The 20,599-nt window shown below is 44.5% G+C and overlaps 2 protein-coding genes across 16 annotated transcripts in view; one reads left to right on the top strand and one right to left on the bottom strand.

Moving 5' to 3' along the window:
* The first annotated feature begins 1,357 nt into the window (after positions 1-1,357).
* sft2d3 (SFT2 domain containing 3) lies at positions 1,358-3,461 on the top strand. The gene has a single exon (XM_021612654.3). The coding sequence runs from the start codon at positions 2,534-2,536 to the stop codon at positions 3,206-3,208; it is 675 nt and encodes a 224-aa protein (XP_021468329.2). The 5' UTR covers positions 1,358-2,533; the 3' UTR covers positions 3,209-3,461.
* A 504-nt stretch (positions 3,462-3,965) lies between these two features.
* The window catches only part of wdr33 (WD repeat domain 33), a 40,347-nt gene continuing 23,713 nt past the window's right edge, over positions 3,966-20,599 (bottom strand). Inside the window, exons 12-23 of one of the 15 annotated variants that reach the window (XM_021612648.3) lie at positions 17,759-17,853; positions 13,637-13,723; positions 13,284-13,423; positions 13,031-13,141; positions 11,397-12,167; positions 11,014-11,074; positions 8,271-8,595; positions 7,838-7,930; positions 7,027-7,187; positions 6,767-6,871; positions 6,166-6,366; positions 3,966-5,427 (exon numbers count right to left, since the gene is read on the bottom strand). In XM_021612648.3, coding sequence (XP_021468323.1) covers positions 5,315-5,427; positions 6,166-6,366; positions 6,767-6,871; positions 7,027-7,187; positions 7,838-7,930; positions 8,271-8,595; positions 11,014-11,074; positions 11,397-12,167; positions 13,031-13,141; positions 13,284-13,423; positions 13,637-13,723; positions 17,759-17,853 — 2,263 coding nt within the window. In that variant the 3' untranslated portion in view covers positions 3,966-5,314. The remainder of the gene's footprint in view (positions 5,428-6,165; positions 6,367-6,766; positions 6,872-7,026; positions 7,188-7,837; positions 7,931-8,270; positions 8,596-11,013; positions 11,075-11,396; positions 12,168-13,030; positions 13,142-13,283; positions 13,424-13,636; positions 13,724-17,758; positions 17,854-20,599) is intronic. The other 14 variants (XM_021612650.3, XM_021612651.3, XM_090181738.1 and 11 more) reach the window with 14 other exon arrangements.

Below are 20,599 nucleotides of genomic sequence, written 5' to 3'. Positions count from 1 at the left end.
ATAAACAGAGAGTAGCAGCAGCGTAAAAGAGGGGTCTGAGTAGCTATTAGCTGTTCAGGAGTCTTATGACTTGGGGGTAGAAGCTGTTAAGAAGCCTTTTGGACCTAGACTTGGCGCTCCGGTACCACTTGCCGTGTGGTAGCAGAGAGAACAGTCTATGACTATGGTGGCTGGGGTCTTTGACAATTTTTAGGGTCTTCCTCTGACACTCCCTGGAGGTCCTGGATGGCAGGACGTACTGGGCCATATGCACTACTGGGCCGTACGATGTACTGGGCCGTATGCACTACCCTCTGTAGTGCCTTGTGGTCAGAAGCCGAGCAGTTGCCATACCAGGCAGTGATGCAACCAGTCAGGATGCTCTCGATAGGGCAGCTGTAGGTCCTTTTGAGGATCTGAGGACCCATGCCAAATCATTTCAGTCTCCTGAGGGTGAATAGGCTTTGTCGTGCCCTCTTCATGACTGTCTTAGTGTGTTTGAACCATGATAGTTTGTTGGTGATGTGGACACCAAGAAACTTGAAGCTGTCAACCTGTTCCACTACAGCCCTGTCGATGAGAATGGGAGCGTGCTCGGTCCTCCTTTTCCACAATCATCTCCTTTGTCTTGATCACGTTGAGGGAGAGGTTGTTGTCCTTAAACCACACGGTCAGGTCTCTGACCTCCTCCCTCATCATTGTCGGTGATCAGGAATATCACTGTTGTGTCATCGGCAAACTTGATGATGGTGTTGGAGTCGTGCCTGGCCATGCATTCATGAGTAAACAGGGAGTACAGGACGGGACTGAGCACGCACCCCTGAGCGGCCCCCGTGTTGAGGATCAGCATGGCGGATGTGTTGTTCCCTACCCTTATCACCTGGGGGTGGCTCGTCAGGAAGTCCAAGATCCAGTTGCAGAGGGAGGTTGTTTAGGCCAAGCTCCCTGCCATCCAGGACCTCTATACCAGGCGGTGTCAGAGGAAGGCCCTAAAAATTGTCAAAGACTCCAGCCACCCGAGTCATAGACTGTCCTCTCTGCTACTGCACAGCAAGCTGTACCGGACCACCAAGTCTACGTCCAAGAGGCTTCTAAACGGCTTCTACCCCCAAGCCATAAGACTCCTGAACAGCTAATCAAATGGCTACTCAGACTATTCGCATTGACCCCCCCTCTTTTACACCACTGCTACTCTCTGTTGTTATCATCTATGCATAGTCACTTTATTAACTGTACCTACATATTACCTCAACTAACCGGTGTCTCCGCACATTGATCCTGTACCGGTACCCCCCTATATATAGTCTTGCTATTGTTATTTTACTGCTGCTCTTCAATTACTTGTTACTATTATTTCTTATTCTTATCCATATTTTTTTTTAACTGCATTGTTGGTTAGGGGCTCATATGTAAACATTTCACTGTAAGATGTACAACTGTTGTATTCGGCGCATGTGACTAATATACTTTGATTTGATTTAAATGTGACCAATTAAAATTTATTTGAGAGAATTCCAAGAGTGTGCAAAGCTGTCATCAAGGCAAAGGGTGGCTACTTTCAAGAATCTCAAATACAAAAATATATATTTTGATTTGTTTAACACTATATTGGTTACTAAATGATTCCATATGTGTTATTTCATAGTTTTGATATCTTCACTATTATTCAACAATGTATAAAATTGTGAAGATAAAGAAAAACCCTGGAATGAGTATGTGTGTCTAAACGTTGGTACTGTTTATGTTGAAGAAATTGCCATGGCGGTGCAATTTAGAAGTAGCACAAAAACCCGCAACTAGCGACCAATACATTTTCACCCCCGACATCGTTTTCAAAGTGGCCCAATTTCAGGAAAGCTGCAGACATGACAACCCTGAGTGTGGTTTGAATTGGGACAATTGCGTAATATGTACCATACGGCAACGTGATTACGCAAAATGTGTGCACGCTGTGTCTCTCTGAGGGAAATTAATGGCGTTTTTGTATGTGTTTTGGATAAACACCGAAAATAAGTTATGTGGTAATAACATGCTTAGGATATGTTACACGTTTTGTTCTATGACATCATATTCATCAGCTAACGTCACTTATTGTGAATTTTGACAAATGTATGTAATAATAAAATAAAACTAATCACAAAGGCTTCATAATTCATTAAGGTCATGTTAACTGATTTATGTCAGAAAAAACGCATAGGATGTCCTAAACCTGTGTTAACCTCAAACCTTATTTTCAGTGTGTATTGCAAAGCCCTATTCTTTCCCAAAAGGGATGGCTGAACGAACCAGAGCGAACTCATTTCCGGGATTTAGGACTACAACTATAGTGAAAAAAAAGATATAGTGGTGAGTGGTTTCTGAAGGATAATTCTAATTGTTTCGTAAATTCCTTCTTGTGTTTGAATATAAGCACAATACAAATTGACATGGATTCAAATTTAATATTTTTAATGAGTTATCCACAATGTAAACGTGACGTCATCATTTGTGCTGCAGGCAGAATACTCAGTCGCACATAAAGGAAATTTGTCAACATACAAGTCGACGAGAAGTTATGGCGGAATTGAATCGAAATCTTCAAGAATATCTGGCCCAGTCTAAAGGTGGTGCCAAGACGATATCTCAGTCCAGCTCAAGTACGACCATAGATATCGAATCCACTTCAGTAGCTGGGAGCTGGTTCGGTAGCTGGTCGAGCCCGTTCTCTGGTTCCAGCAGTCGCGGCGGAGGTTCGACAGGCCAAGGGTTAGGCAGCGGCTATTCCTGGCCGTGGTCTACGGAGCCAGACCCATGTCTTCCGGGAATGAGTCGCTCGCAACGACTGGTCGCTTTCGGAGTGTGTATTGCGTTCTCGGCGTTGTGCTTTGGACTGTCCGCCCTGTACGCACCCTTGTTGCTGTTGTATGCGCGCAAATTTGCCCTTCTCTGGTCTCTCGGCTCTCTTTTCGCGATTCTGGGAGCAGCGATACTGCGGGGACCCAGCAAGCTTATAGCGAGGCCGACTCCCAGCGCGTTGGTGTATCTGTGCTCTATTGGAGGTACACTTTATGCAGCGCTCAGCCTTCACAGCACCATACTTACCGCCGTCGGAGCCATTGTCCAGGTTGCGGTAATCGTTGGGTACATCGTCTCTTTGCTGCCGGGCGGTAGCGCAGGAATTCGATTCATGGGAGGGATGGCAGTGTCTGCTATCAAAAGGACTGTCACGGGTAAAACGATGCCAATTTAACCACCACTTCAATTAATCCGAACGGACTTTTGCCCTCTTGTGAATAGGACTGAATGACTAGTTTAGAGTGCACTAGCAAAACAATGTCATAATGTGGCCCATGACAATGGTGTTAATTCCTTTTCTCTTGTAATTTACTTCTGATGGACCAACATGCCCAGTAATATATCAGAATAAGACTCAAATGGAACAGACCAGCAGAGAACTATGAAGCCTCATGTCTTTTTTTCAACTAATAAAATGTACAATCTTACCATGGAATGTATTTTCTATCCTGAACCAAGGGATAGAATATTGGCCTAGAGTGAATGAAATACTTGGTGCAGGACCAAGGGAATAGCACCAAAAGTACCAATTCTGCATGCCAGGCAAGCTAAATCAAGCGTATTTCTAAAACCGTAGGCTATTTGAAAGTCTGTATTCAGGTCTGGCTAGTTTCAAATGCATATTTCCTGTCTTTCCTTGAGGTTTTACTTATCCTAACTTCCTCCTTTAGGTTATCACTTATTGAGACTATCCAAAAAGGCTATGTATGGTCTTAGGTTCTGATTCAATATAACCCTTCCTTGATAATGGTGTCTCAATTAACGGTTAATGTGATGACGTGGGCTCTACTAGCCTGGTTCCATATATTTATGGTCATTGTCACTCCAAACCAGGGAGATGGCAAGACCGGTCTAGGACCAGGCTATGGGTGTACAAGTACACACTTCCCCCCCCCCCCCCTGTACAAAGAATGAAAGACCAGAAACGAGGGTGACATTTTGCACACATTTCTATTAGTCTCATACAAAAAAATGGACAAAAGCAATATGACAATCTCATGACAAACTGTACATTTAGAAAGAGAGGAAGGCCGCCTCGATATTCAGGGGAGCCCGGCGATGAGACAGTGATTCTTCTTCTCTCCATTATTGGACATTTAAAAATGAACTTAAATAAATGGAGCCGAGGACTTGGGGGGAATAACATATTCAACGCCCTGTTCTGTTTGTTAACTACCAGTGACAAACAGGACTTCTGAGCATCCCAAATAGCACACTATTCCCTATATAGTGCATTACTTTTGACCATACCCCTATGGGCCATGTTAAAAAGTAGTGCTTCATATAGGGAATAGGGTGCCATTTGGGATGCACCCATATAGCCAAGGACCAAATCCTCTCCTGGAATAATGAATCTTGAAACGTGGGCATTTTCAGTGTGGCGCCACACCCTCTGAACATTTTCAGATATAAATGTAATGTACAAAGTGGACATGGTTCTCTATTCTTCCCAAAACAAACAAAAAAGTTGTCTGATCTGTACATTGTATTCCTATCTGCAAAGTTCAAGATCCTGGACTCTTTCTATTATGTGTGATTGATACAGTACATGTAGAAAAGAGAAACTATGGGCAGTTCACATTATCACATGAAGTGTGTCCAGGGGTTTATTCAGGAGGGTGCAGCATTACAAAACATTCAGACAGAAATATGTTGAGAACAGACAATTCTTTCTAATGCAGAATGAGGAATCCTACCAATGCCTATCTGCAATGTTCTAAACGTTGCACCCTCCTGAATAAATCCCAGGTTTCTTGCCTGTTACAATGCTTTGTTCAAACCACACTGACAAAAAACATTCTGTTATGTGGCCCATGTCTGAACTTGGAATAGAAACCTTGACCAATCAGTGATTGCTTCAGCTTGCAATATTCACCCTGCGACCAATCAGGATGAGTATGGCAAAGAGCCATAGGGCGGAATCTGTCGTCTAAAGGATCCAAATGTAAAGATAGCAACTCATCCATCTCGTAGTGAGAGACCTGAGGCTTTCGACACATACAGCAATAAAGGCCCTTTCCCACTCCACGAGGCCCCTATACACACAGTAAACAATCCATCCTCCAGCCTTACAAGCAGGCCTGAAGAGGTGTAGTCTGAGCCCAGAGATGATCCACTGATCTGGGGGACAGGAGGTGGCGGTAGTGGTTGTGTATCTCTTTTTGGTCCCTGTCCTCTTTGCGGGGGGGTGAATAGGAGAGAAAAGGGGATGGGGAGGTAAGAGAGTGGAGGTTTGGTGGGGAGCAGGTAGGTCGATTGGTAGCGAGTTGTTCCTTCAGTCCTACCGGCCACGCCCTCCTCCCCTGGAGGCCCCGCGGGGCGCCCCCCTCCAGCCCCCTCTGCCGCCGCGGGTCGAGGGGCCGTAGCCGCCTTCCTCTCTCTGGGGCGGTCGGCCTGGAGAGAGCAGAGGGAGAAGAGACTGGGGTTGGACTCCGTTCCATTTCAAAATAGGACATAAAACCACTTACCCCTAATAACAACAAAGAATGACATGCAAAGACAGATTATAGTCTCAATACAGTGCATTCGGAAAGTATTCAGACGCCTTGACCTTTTCCACTTTGTTACGTTAGTCTTATTCTAAAATATATTTAAATAATAAAAACAATCTACACACAATACACCATAATGATAAAGCAAAAACAGGTTATACATTTTAGCAAAACTATATAAAAACAAGTTCTCATTTACAACTGCGACCTGGCCAAGATAAAGCAAAGCAGTTTGACAAACAACAACATAGAGTTACACATGGAATAAACAAACATACAGTCAATAACACAATGGAAAAGTCTATATACAGTGTGTGCAAATTAAGTAAGATTAGGGAGGTAAAGGCAATAAATAGGCCACAGTGGTGAAATAATTACAATTTAGCAATTAAACACTGAAGTGTTAGATGTGCAGAAAATGAATGTGCATAACAAAATGTGGAAAATGTCAAGGGGTCTGAACACCTTCCGAATGCACTGTGTACTGTAAGAGAAATAAAGGCATGGTGGGCTAGGCTAGTAGTTGAAAGTCTCCATGACATGACAAGTAATGGATACATGAATCACAGCCTTAGCATCAGTCATTGTCACATTAACACGCACACACAAATACCCCCCCTAACCCCTCTCCCATGTATACCTGTTGTCCTGTCCTCTACCCCTGCTCCCGGGGAGTCTTGGTCTCCGGTGCCCGGGCCGTCGTGCCACGGGCGTTTGCGTGGGGGCAGCGAGGCCATGTCCATGCCCTGCAGGGAGGAGGAGCGCTCACGGCTGGCAGGGGACGGGCTGTCATGCAGTGGGCCGTGCTCGGGGCGCTGGCCTTCTCTGTATGCCTCGTGACCTGGGAGCACACAGGCACACACACACAGACGCACACACATGCAATTACATGAATACAGTAATTTCCCAACAGGGTCCAAATGGGGGAGATGTGGATAAAACGAACACTATTACTCACACTACGTGTGGCACTATTCATTTCATAACCTGGCGCTGAGCTGTCAAAATGAACCCCTAAAAAATGAATTCCTTAGTAGTGTCGCACTAAAAATCCTCTGGGGCTGCCATATACATTGATTAGCCCTTTCACTACCTTGAACGTATACATTACGTGGAGTGAGACTGGCTGCTAGCCATGATTTCTGTAAGGGTTAGCCTACTATGCTATTATTTCCTTGTGGCTAGCGTTGGGAGCTGTTGGCCTGCCACGCAACCCTGGTTCGATAAGACAGCCCCTTTACCTTGATCTTGCCCGCCCTCCCAGGCCTCCTGACTTCTGCCTCCCTCATAGTGTGGGGGGAACTCATCAGGGGTGGGGAGCAAGCCCTGGCGTCCACCACCACCACCTGAGGTAACAACCGAGGGATGAATGAAAGATAGGACCCATAGATTGATGGACAGATACAGACAGACGAGAAAGAGGTAGAGAGAGAACTAGATAAGGACAGAGACAGATAGATCATAAAAGAGGGACAGACAACACAAACTCAGCTGGTCTCACCTCCTCCTCTGGGTGGGCCCCCTCCTCGGGGGGGTCTCCCCCTCCCTCCGTTGTCCCAACCTCCGGCCATCTCATTTGAGGTGTCAAAGTTCTCTTCCTGCCCACCAAACTCATCAGGGAACCCCCTCCCCCCAGGGCGACCCTGTCCAACCCCTCTGTACCTGCACAGAAAAGAGACGCCGTTTGAGTGGAGATACAGAAGGCCCGATGAAACATCCATGCTCCACTGTCCATGCTTTACCCTTTCCTTCGAAAAAGGAGAGGTTCACACTTCAGGACACTAAGGCTATAAAGCAAATCACATATGATTGTGCTTACTCTCAGCAGTGTGATATGTGATACTGCAACTGCTAGTCAAAATACATGATTCAAAACAGAACCTCCGCTGCTGTTTTTTAGAGGAAACATCCACTAAGATAACTTGGGAAATTAAAAAGCAGTGCACTAGACAGCCGACAACACACCTTTTAAATTCATTTTCCCAGACATTTGCAGAGATTGCATTCAGGGTGAACTATGCACATGTCGGCTCAAGAGTAAATTACCTTTAAAAGTCTGTTATAATGCACTGCTCTATAATGCGACTTGGATTGAATCCTGGCCTTGGTATGCATAATATCTGTGTTCTAGTTTTTACAGTGTATTTTGACAGTACGTAGTTAGTAGGAAAGTTGGTCTGCGGGTTAGTCGACGAGTTTGTAGGAAGGCTAGGTTGCCAGTTAGGACAGTTTGTGAGTCAGTAGAAAAGCTGGTTGGCGAGTTGGTAGGTACAGTGAGTTAGTAGGCGAGTTAGTAGGAAAGTTAGACCCACGTGTCGTCTGAGTCCTGGCCATGCCTTGGTGGAGGCAGTCTGTCTCTCTGCCTCTGGTCAAACTCCTCTCCTGGACTCCCATAACCACCAAACCTGACATGCACACACGCACATAAGCCCATAGTTTGAGCAACCCGAGGCAGAAGCAACCCATAGATCCACTAATATAGTAAGTTAAGGGTCAGAGCAAAGGTAGGTTTGAAAGAGGGGGTTCCCTGATGACGAAGGTTTGGGTTAAGATGAGAATGATGAAAAAGTAGGTAAGAGGTGAGATTTAAGGTGTAGAGGTACAGGTAAACACTATGAGAGCTTAGGTGAGATTTCAAGTAAGTATAAAGATGTAGGTTAGAGAGCCGGTAGAGGTGGCGGCACGGACGTAAGTTTAGACAGACGCGAGGTTAAAGGTCACAACCAAAAAGCAAGGTAAGCTCACCTGTCGTCCCTGCGACCTCGGAACTCTCCTCCATCACGGGGGAATCTTTCCTCAGAAGAGCCCCAGTTTCCCCCATTTCCCCCTCCTCCCCCTTGCCCCCCTCCTCTGTGGCCTCCCTGGTATTCCTGGCTGGACCCTCTCCTCCAGCTCTCCTCTCCCCGTCCGTGGAAGTCCTGGCCACCTTCATTGAAGTCGTTGGATCGGCGCCCCTGCTGAGAGTCTCCCCAGTAAGAACCAGAGCCCTGGTCAGGGCCCCCAGGGCCGCCCTGCCCCTGGCCCCCAGGTGGAGGACCCATGTGGTGGTTGGGGGGCCCTCGGGTATCTCCTTGGGAGAATCGGAGACATCACAACAGAGGGCACATACTGAAATATAAGTCATCCTCTATAACGACTGCTGTACACATCTTTACTATTCATATACTGTCTTTACGCATCATTATATGTAAACTCTGCAAAAAAAGAAAAGTCCTCTTACTGTTATTTTCAGCAAACTTAACATGTGTAAATATGTGTATGAACATAACAAGATTCAACAACTGAGACAAACTGAAATAGTTCCACAGACATGTGACTAACAGAAATGGAATAATGTGTCCCTGAACAAAGGGGGGGTTAAAATCAAAAGTAACAGTCAGTATCTGGTGTGACCACCAGCTGCATTAAGTACTGCCGTGCATCTCCTCCTCATGAACTGCACCAGATTAGACAGTTCTGGCTGTGAGATGTTACCCCAATAGGCAACGGTGAGTTTGTGCCCATAGGCAACAGTGAGTTTGTGCCCATAGGCAACAGTGAGTTTGTGCCCATAGGCAATGGTGAGTTTATGCCCATAGGCGACGTTGTTGCCGGTGATGTCTGGTGAGGACCTGCCTTACAACAGGCCTACAAGCCCTCAGTCCAGCCTCTCTCAGCCTATTGCGGACAGTCTGAGCACTGATGGAGGGATTGTGTGTTCCTGGTGTAACTCGGGCAGTTGTTGCCATCCTGTACCTGTCCCGCAGGTGTGATGTTCGGATGTACCGATCCTGTGCAGGTGTTGTTACACGTGGTCTGCCACTGTCTCCCTGTAGCGCTGTCTTAGGCGTCTCACAGTACTGACATTGCAATTTATTTCCCTGGCCACATCTGCAGTCCTCATGCCTTCACGCAGATGAGCAGGGACTCTGGGCATCTTTCTTTTGGTGTTTTTCAGAGTCAGTAGAAAGGCCTCTTTAGTGTCCTATGTTTTCATAACTGTGACCTTAATTGCCTACCGTCTGTCAGCTGGTAGTGTCTTAACGACCGTTCCACAGGTGCATGTTCATTAATTGTTTATGGTTCATTGAACAAGCATGGGAAACCTGCCTAGAAGGCCAGTATCCTGGAGTTGCCTCTTCACTGTTGACATTGAGACTGGTGTTTTGCGGGTACTATTTAATGAAGCTGCCAGTTGAGGACTAGTGAGGTGTTTCTCAAACTAGACACCCCAATGTACTTGTCCTCTTGCTCTGTTGTGGACCGTTGTGGCTCTGTTGTGGACCGGGGCCTCCCACTCTTTCTATTCTGGTTAAAGCCAGTTTGCGCTGTTCTGTGAAGGGAGTAGTACACAGCGTTGTTTCCAGCTACAATAGTAATTTACAACATTAACAATGTCTACACTGTGTTTCTGATCAATTTGATGTTATTTTAATGGACAAAAAAAATATATATATTTCTAAGTGACCCCAAACTTTTGAACGGTGGTGTATATATACACATATACAGTTCTTCCACACAGATCTCAACAAACCATTTCTGTATGGACCTCACTTTTTTCAAGAGGGCATTGTCATGCTGAAAGAGGAAAGGGCCTTCCCCAAACTGTCATTGCATGCTAATTTCCCTTCACTGGAACTAAGGGGCCTAGCTCAAACCATGAAAAAACACCCCCAGAACATTATTCCTCCACCAACAAACTTGACAGTTGGAACTATGCATTGGGGCAGGTAGCGTTCTCCTGATATCTGCCAAACTCAGATTTGTCCGTGGGACCGCCAGAAAATGAATTTCCACTGCTCCAGAGCCGACGCTTGGCATTGTGCATCGTGATTTTAGGCTTGGCCATGGAAACCCATTTCATGAAGCTCACAAAGAACAGTTGATGCTGATGTTGCTTCCAGAGGCAGTTTGGAAATTGGTAGTGAGTGTTGCAACTGAGGAGAGGCAATTTTTACACGCTACAGCACACGGTGTTCCTGTTTTGTCAGCTTGTGTGACTAGACCACTTCACAGCTGAGCCATTGTTGCGCCTAAACGTTTCCACTTCACAATAACAGTACTTACAGTTGCTCCGGGCAGCTCTAGCAGGGCAGAAATTTGACAAACGGACTGGTGGCAAACTGACGCTGCCCCGGTGAATGTCACTGAGCTCTTCAGTACGGGCCATTCTAATGCCAATGTTTATCGATGGAGATTGCATGGCTGTGAACTTGATTTTATAAACCTGTCAGCAACGGGTGTGGCTGAAATAGCCGAATCCATTAATTTCAAAGGTTGTCCAAATACCTTTGGCCATGTAGTGTATTTTGTTCCGGTCTCTGACATTGCGCGTTCAGATGTTTTTTCTGGATTATGTGTATATAGTTTATTTTTTTACTGCTAGGTATTACTGCACTGTTGAAGATAGAAACACAAGCATTTCACTGCAACTGCGATAACATCTGCAAATCTGTGTAAGCGACCAAAAAACGTTATCTTAGACTCGTGAGAATTTGTGTTCACCTACCTTTGCCATTGGGTCCTTGCTGTCCCATCCCATGCATCATGGGGCCAGTGTTTTGTCCCACCTGTGTGAAGTGGTGTTTTTAGGATTTGAGACTTTTTGTAAACAACACAAAGAGGCGTTTCAGTAAGCATTGAATTGAACCATCTTGGATCATTTCATGTTGCAACACAAACAGCCCTACTGCTTAAATTTTTTATTTTGAACTCAATGTAGCTAGCAAGTTGGCTAACCAACAAGACAATGTTGCTACAATTTCCACCACTGAACTACCCACCCCAGACCTCTTTAGATTCAACAAAAGCTCTTGCCACATTCTTATGAAATGAGCCTACCTTCATATTTCTGACATTTATTTTGTTTTACAGCTAGTTTGACAATCTCACCTGGTGCTGCATGTAGGATGGAGGCCCCTGCATGTTGCCTGGTGGGCCCTGCATATTGCCTGGGGGTCCTTGCATGTTTCCAGGGGGTCCCTGCATGTTCCCGGGGGGTCCTTGCATGTTACCCAGTGGGGGCCCGTGCATCCCACCTGGGGGTGGCCCCTGCATGTTGCCCATCCCATGCATGCCCCCCATGCCTGGCATGTTGCCGTGTGTCCTGGGAGGGTTCTGCATGGGAGGCCCCATTCCCACCCCGCCCTGCATGGGTCCCTGTGGGCCCATCATATTCCCCTGAGGGGGCATCATGCCCCCCTGTGGTGGAGGTCCCTGGCCTCGAGGAGGGGGCCCCATCATTCCTCCCGGTGGGGGGCCCTGCATGTTTCCGGGGGGGCCCTGCATCCCTCTGGGTCCGGGAGGCATGCCGTGAGGCCCCTGGGGGCCCATGTTTCTGTGGGGGCCGGGGTGCCTCTGCATGCCTTGGGGCCCATGGAGGTCAGGGGGACCCATCATGCCCTGAGGAGGCCCCTGGTGGTGCTGGGACCCTGGAGGGGGGCCCATCTGGCCCGGACGCATGAACGGAGCCTGCATGACGCCAGGGCCCATGGGGGGCCCCATGTTGTGGGGCATCTGCTGAGGGGGCATGGACTGGGGGAAGCCCTGAGGAGGTGGGGGCATGGTTCCTCCCTGGCCAGGGAAAGGTGGCATGGGTCCTTGTGGACCTCCTGGGGGAGGCATGTTCCCGTCCATCTGATTCATACGGTCCATCTTCATTTGCTGGGGAAAATGATTCAGCCTATCATTCCTGATTCAGCGTATCATTTAAAAGGATAGTTCACGTTAAATCTATATCTGAGTAAAATTACACTTCACTTCAGTTGTGTCTGTCTGAAGGACCATGTTGAAATAATCCATAATAATCTATTCTATTATTATTTCTAATAATCTATTATTTTCGTCAGATTTCATGAACGTAAACAGCCGAGCTGGAACGTCCTCAAAAACACTAGCGTCGATACTTGCAAGAACCTGTCCATGTTTTCTTTCCCACGAGAATGTTATTTTTGCAATGAAACTTAAAAAATTTAATGCTCTGATACTTCCTATGTTCACGGGTCAGTTTTGTTCACATCTGAAAAGCAATACAGGTCTAAGAGAGGAACACAGAGGAATGACGTCATCCGTGGAAGATGCATACAGATGCTCTGTGCTGTGGCTACGTGAGGACATAGTTCCAGTTCTGAGTAACCAAATTCCAGCAATTAATTCAGCAGTATGCACGTAAAAAAAATCCCCGCTACCTCCAACTATCAGACTTAGTTTGAAGTATTTTTTAGGGAGTTTCGGCTTGTAGTGCAGTTCTGCTAACATCGGTCCGGCCGTTTCCGTTGAAATCTGACAATGGTAGCCTGAAGTAAATAATGGATTATTGTGGATTTTGTCACCATGGCCCTTCAGACACAACTCAAGTTAAGGCCCAAATATAGACTTTGCATGAACTATCCTTTTAATCTGAAACAAATGCCTGTAGCTGCACTGCAGGGCAAGGTTTGTTGACCTTTGACCTAAAATGCATTTCTCTTGCACATTTTTGTCACTGACACTTTTGTCACATTTTTTTGTTTCAAAGAGGACCTCACCTCTAGCATCATCGGGTTGGTGTTTGTCTTCCCTTCCATTTTCTTCTCATCCATCCTTTCTTTCTTCTCTCCTCCCGGTGGCACAAGAGGCACCTTATTGTCCGCCCAGGCCTGAAGGAAGGAAAGGGGGAGGAGACAAAGGGAGAAAGAGTGAGAAATGTCACAGAGCAAATACTCAAATTTACTCACAGCAGACCCGTCTTGCTTCTTTTTCTTGCTTCTTGCATACAAAAGTGACTCAAGACTAAGTTACCTGTTGGAATTGGGCAGGGATGGGTTTGGCATAGGGGACCTTCTTCTGTGGCACCTTCTTCTGGTCTTTCTGTAAAATCTCCTCAATCCCCCAATCCAGACCCGGGATGCTCATCTCCTCCTCGGCTGCAGTCTCTTTATCTTGAGAAAACATAATTACCCATAGTCCACCAATCTACCACTCCAACCTTGCTGGAACTGTATAGACTGTGGAAATCACAGCCCATTGCTGCAACCTTATTAGAGCTAATTCAACTGCAAAAGTAAACCTTAAACCCCCCCCCCCAAACCATCTCTTTGATGAGACAAAGATTTGTTTGAGAAGTGTTAATGTGTGTACGTGTGTGTCCTCACCGCTTGCCTCTTGTTCCATGGCAGCTTTGAGCTGATCGGGGATCCCCATGCCAGGAATGGCAGCTAAGCTGTTTGGCTCCATGTCATCTGGAAAACAAACAGACCCAGAACCACAAGTCAAATGGTGACATCATGTAACCTTGACCGGACACGTGTCTGGCTGCAGTTAAAAAACTTTTTTTCTACAGTACTTCAAACACCTACTATAGAAAACATTCTTTAAGGTGATCAACGTGTGTTTTCCAAATTCTGCCAAATATTTCTGTTTTTAACTAGATAGTTCAGTTCTTCAGTTTGTTATTGAGGGTGAATACAAGGCTTTCCAATTGATAGCTATACATTTCTTTGCAGCAATAAAACCTAGCTTACAGAACTTTCGAGACACAATGAAATGATAGCACATACTGTACATTATCCCAAAATGACCATGCAATAGAGTTCCTTTTTGCATCTCCAACAGAGATGTGACATTTCTGGGTGCATTACATGCATTCTGGCAGGAGTGCATGAAATGTCCTATGAATGATCTTAAATTGCAGTAGTTAATGCATTACGAGCAGGTATGAGCATTTTCACATACAGTGGGGCAAAAAAGTATTTAGTCAGCCACCAATTGTGAAAGTTCTCCCACTTAAAAAGATGAGGCCTGTAATTTTCATCATAGGTACACTTCAATTATGACAGACAAATTGAGAAAAAAAATCCAGAAAATCACATTGTAGGATTTTTAATGAATTTATTTGCAAATTATGGTGGAAAATAAGTATTTGGTGACCTACAAACAAGCAAGATTTCTGGCTCTCAGAGACCTGTAACTTCTTTAACTTCTTCGATATAGGGGGCGCTCTTTTAATTTTTGGATAAAAAAACGTTCCCGTTTTAAACAAGATATTTTGTCACGAAAAGATGCTCGACTATGCATATAATTGACAGCTTTGGAAAGAAAACACTCTGACGTTTCCAAATCTGCAAAGATATTATCTGTGAGTGCCACAGAACTGATGCTACAGGCGAATCCAAGATGAAATTTCAAACAGGAAATGCCCCAGATTTTGAAGGCGCTGTGTTCCAATGTCTCCTTATATGGCTGTGAATGCGCAAGGAATGAGCTTACACTTTCTGTCGTTTCCCCAATATGTCTGCAGCATTGTGACGTATTTGTAGGCATATCATTGGAAGATTGACCATAAGAGACTACATTTACCAGGTGCTCGCTTGGTGTCCTCCGTTGCAATTATTGCGTAATCTCCACCTGCGTGTATTTTTCCATTTGCTTCAGAGGAGAAACTCAACTGCCACGAATGACTTATCATCGAATAGATATGTGAAAAACACCTTGAGGACTGATTCTAAACAACATTTGCTATGTTTCTGTCGATATTATGGAGGTAATTTGGAAAAAAGTTTGCCGTTGTAATGACTGAATTTTCGTTTTTTTTTCTTAGCCAAACAAAACGGAGCGATTTCTCCTACACAAATAATATTTTTGGAAAAACTGAACATTTGCTATCTAACTGAGAGTCTCCTCATTGAAAACATCCGAAGTTCTTCAAAGGTAAATGATTTTATTTGAATGCTTTTCTTGTTTTTGTGAAAATGTTGCCTGCTGAATGCTAGGCTTAATGCTATGCTAGCTATCAATACTCTTACACAAATGCTTGTGTAGCTATGGTTGAAAAGCATATTTTGAAAATCTGAGATGACAGTGTTGTTAACAAAAGGCTAAGCTTGTGAGCCAATATATTTATTTCATTTCATTTGCGATTTTCATGAATAGTTAATGTTGCGTTATGGTAATGAGCTTGAGGCTATGATTACGCTCCCGGATACGAGATTGCTCGTCGCTAGAGGTTAAGAGGCTCCTCTGTCCTCCACTCGTTACCTGTATTAATGGCACCTGTTTGAACTTGTTATCAGTATAAAAAACACCTGTCCACAACCTCAAACAGTCACACTCCAAACTCCACTATGGCCAAGACCAAAGAGCTGTCAAAGGACACCAGAAACAAAATTGTAGACCTGCACCAGGCTGGGAAGACCGAATTTGCAATAGGTAAGCAGCTTGGTTTGAAGAAATCATCTGTGGGAGCAAATATTAGGAAATGGAAGACATACAAGACCACTGATAATCTCCCTCGATCTGGGGCTCCACGCAAGATCTCACCCCGTGGGGTCAAAATGATCACAAGAACGGTGAGCAAAAATCCCAGAACCACACAGGGGGGCCTAGTGAATGACCTGCAGAGAGCTGGGACCAAAGTAGCAAAGCCTACCATCAGTAACACACTACGCCGCCAGGGACTCAAATCCTGCAGTGCCAGATGTGTCATGTCCAGGCCCGTCTGAAGTTTGCTAGAGAGCATTTGGATGATCCAGAAGAAGATTGGGAGAATGTCATATGGTCAGATGAAACCAAAATAGAACGTTTTGGTAAAAACTCAACTCGTCGTGTTTGGAGGACAAAGAATGCTAAGTTGCATCCAAAGAACACCATACCTACTGTGAAACATGGGGGTGGAAACATCATGCTTTGGGGCTGTTTTTCTGCAAAGGGACCAGGACGACTGATCCGTGTAAAGGAAAGAATGAATGGGGCCATGTATCGTGAGATTTTGAGTGAAAACCTCCTTCCATCAGCAAGGGCATTGAAGATGAAAAGTGGCTGGGTCTTTCAGCATAACAATGATCCCAAAAACACCGCCCGGGCAACGAAAGAGTGGCTTCGTAAGAAGCATTTCAAGGTCCTGGAGTGGCCTAGCCAGTCTCCAGATCTCAACCCCATAGAAAATCTTTGGAGGGAGTTGAAAGTCCGTGTTGCCCAGCAACAGCCCCAAAACATCAGTTCATCCAGATTCTGTTGAAGTGATTGTACATAAAGAAATCGGCCTTGGATAAGCCAACTCTTTCTTTCTTGTAATTGATTGAATGACAGTAGAGATCCATCATAGTATGTTCAAAAGTCATGATGCCACTTTGGTGCCAGGACTTAAGGGTGTTGTCATTAAACACTAGAGGTAAAGTGGGGTTATTCCAAATAGGGTTGCCTGGCGATATTGGTTCTTTTCACCTCATTAACTCTCCCAAACACAAATGGAATTGAGAATCATTGGATTGTCTGTTTCTTTCTTCCACGCCTTGGACCCGAAGTCGTGAATCTATTTTAGATCATAAAGTATAACATTTATGGCTTAGATAATCCTCCCTGCACAAGGATAATCTGCTGTCCATTGCCTAGTGAACACAGTTGTGCAGCCCAGTAATCGAGTACCACAGTTTGAGTCATAATACCCATAAAACCTAGCGGTCAAACAAGGAAATTGTTCCAATAATTTTTCTACCATACATTTTTCGATAGGGGATTTTAGAAACACTTAAAACAAGAGCTGTGTTTCCTGTAGGTTTACCCTGGCGTGACGTTTTCATAACCGTGTAAATCTCTCTTGGACAAGGTGACTTTTATCAATATATTCGCCTGTATTTACCCCCAAAAAACAAACGCTAATTAGCTGCTAATGTGGCCATCAAAGAACTACAAGTGCCATGATGATCTGGCATTTGACTGCCGAATCGAGACAAAGGTAAGAATGTCTGGATTAACTATCTGATGTTAGCGAAATTGTAATAAATAAACTGGGGAAATTTAATTAAATTGACAATTCTGTGAACTGTCTTATGCAAGTTTTAAATTGACACAACTGTTAGCAAATATGTCTGCTAGAGATGACGTGTAGGAGCTTGCAGGGATTTGTAGTCTTGCATGTCTACTTTGATGGTAATTAGCATTTTGGAAACAGAGTAAATAGAGCCGAACATATTGATAAAAGTCACCTTGTCCTATAGAGATTTACATGGTTATCAAAACATTATGCCAGGGCAAGCCTACACTAAACACATTCCTTATTTTAAGTGATTCTAAAATCCCCTACAGGCAAAATTAATTGTGGAAAAAAGATTGGAAGCATTTCCCTGTTTGACTGCTAGGTTTTCTGGGTATTATAACACCTCCACTGTGGGGCTCTATACACAGACAAATTCAAACACACACACACACACACACACACACACTTACTTACACCTCACACATACTTAACACCTCACACAAAATATTCCTACACATCATACCGTATTCCACTCCATCCTCTGACATCCCAGGTAACAAATTCAGATTGTATCTGTCCCTCATCTTGTCCCCTGGCCGATTCCTCGTCCAGAATTTACTGAAAGGGATATAAATCATGCAGGAAATACTTCAAAGCACACCAGAACAGACATCCAAAATAACAATAATTTGTCCTATTTCACAGGTGTATATTATATACTCATGTGTGAATTGGAAATGTGTTTTTTTTGCATATCCCAACTACCCTGAGACACCCTTGGAGAGTGGGGTCCGAGCAGGGTCTGCCATTATCAACGGCGACCCTGGAGCAATTAGGATTAAGTGCCTTGCACAAGGGCATAGACAACTTTTCACCTGGTCGGCTCGTGATTTCGAACTAGAGGCCTTTAGGTTAATGGCCCCACGCTATCTGCCGCACCTCGCGACACATTCAGTATGCGGCCAATGTGGAAATCAAACCCAAAACCTACCAACAGAGCCATTAGCAAACCATGGGACAATGGAAATATGGGAGAAAGGTCTATCAATAGGGGTGTGCAAGACAAGATAATTCAAGAGCAATGTAGGCTCCGATATGATACAGGAACGATACGTTTTAGTTCAAAATGATCAGTTGAGATTCGATGCACTAACATTTGTTGCATTTAAACATGAGTTTTCCATTCTAAATTAAGGCCTACCTCTCGCTGGAAGCTGTGCACCATGCGTAGAAATGTTACAACGGATAATGACAGCTATTGGGGTGGCTCGGCATGTGAGATGACTTGTAGATCCATTACTGTCATAGACAGTTACACATGGGAGAGGGCGCCCCAGTTCAGTCAGAAAAGACAATCATTTTTGGAAGGGAAAAGGGAAGTAACGCGAGTAAAAAACATTAGTGAACCGGTGGTTGGTAAAGTTAATTGGTTTTCTGACCGATACATGCCACATTTGGATCAGTTAAGAGTCCCACGGACCAACGTGCTCGTATCTTAAACCTTTGAACCGGATTCCGATCTAGATCAGTGAATTGTTAAACCCTCATCTTTCAACCTTATGAACCATTCCATTTAGTCTTGCTTCCCTGTCTACACGGAACAAAAATATAAAACGCAACATAAGTGTTAGTCCTATGTTTCATTAGCTGAAATAAAAAATCCAGGGAAATGTTCCATATTCACAAAAAGTTTATTTCTCTAACATGTTGTGCACAAATGTTTACATTCCTGTTAGTGAGCATTTCTCCTTAACAAGGATAATCCATCCACCTTACAGGTGTGGCATATCAAGAAGCTGATTAAACAGCATGCTCATTACACAGGGGCACCTTGTGCTGGGGACAATAAAAGGCCACTAAAATGTGCAGTTTTGTCACAACACAATGCCACAGATGTCTCAAGTTTTGAGGGAGCGTGCAATTGGCCTGCTGACTGTAGGAATGTCCACCGGAGCTGTTGCCAGATAATCTAATGTTCATTTCTCGACTATAAGCCACCTCCAACGTTGTTTTGAGAATTTCGCAGTATGTCCAACCAGAATGAATCACAACCGCAGACCAAGTGTATGGCGTCATGTGGGTGAGCGGTTTTCTGATGTCAACGTTGTGGTGGCGGTGGGGTTACGGTATGGGCAGACATATGCTACAGACAACGAACAAAATTGCATTTTATCAATGGCAATTTGAATGCACAAAAATAACGTGACAAGATCCTGAGGCCATTGTAATGCCATTCATTTGCCGGCATCACCTAATTTTTCAGCACGATAATGTACGGCCCCATGATGCAAAGATCTGTACACAATTCCTGGAAGCTGAACATTTCCTAGTTATTCCATGGCTTCCAGACTCAGACATGTCACCCATTGAGAATGTTTTGGATGCTCTGGATCGACATGTACCACAGTGTGTTCCAGTTCTCGCCAATATCCAGCAACTTCGCATAGCCATTGAAGTGGAGTTGGACAACATTCCAAAAATCAACAGCCTGATCAACTGTACGCCAAGGCGATGTGTCACGCCTCATGAGGCAAATGGTGGTCACACCATTTGTTGCGTTGATATTTTTGTTCCATATAAACTCTGGTATGGGTGGAGAGTTCGTGTACAACCATTGTTGTGATTCTCTATGTCTTGTGTAAACAGTGCATTCGGAAAGTATTCAGACCCCTTGAGTTTTCCATACTTTATTATGTTACAGCCTTACTCAAAAATGTATTACATTGTTTCCCCCCCTAAATCTACACACAATACTCCAAAATGACAAAGCAAAAATACGTTTAGAAATTGTATCAAATGTATTAAAAATAAAAAGCTGAAATATCACTTTAACGTAAGTATTCAGACCCTTTACTCAATAATTTGTTGAAGCACCTTTGGCAACGAATACATGCTTGAATCTTCTTGGGTATGACACTACAAGCTTGGCACACCTGTATTTGGGGAGAATCTCCCATTCTTCTCTACAGATCCTCTCAAACTGTGTCAAGTTTGATGGGGAGCATCGCTGCACAGATATTTTCAGGTCTCTCCAGAGATGTTCGATCGGGTTCAAGTCCGGGGTCTGGCCATTGTGTTCTTGGGGACCTTTAATGCTGCAGACATTTTTTGGTACCCTTCCCCAGATCTGTGCCTCGACACAATCCTGTCTCGGAGCTCTATGGACAATTCCTTCGACCACATGGCTTGGTTTTTGTTCAGACATGCACTGTCAACTGTGGGACTGTATATAGACAGGTGTGTGCCTTTGCAAATCATGTCCAATCAAATATCTCATGGATGATTAATAGAAACAGGATGCACATGAGCTCAAATTTCAAGGGACTGAATACTTATGTAAATAAGGTATCTATTTACTATTTTT

This window comes from Oncorhynchus mykiss, chromosome 8 (genome assembly GCF_057628025.1).
Source record: "Oncorhynchus mykiss isolate SJ-2025 chromosome 8, ASM5762802v1, whole genome shotgun sequence".
In the NCBI taxonomy this organism is placed as follows: Eukaryota; Metazoa; Chordata; class Actinopteri; order Salmoniformes; family Salmonidae; genus Oncorhynchus; species Oncorhynchus mykiss.
This window is presented reverse-complemented; position numbering and strand designations above follow the sequence as displayed.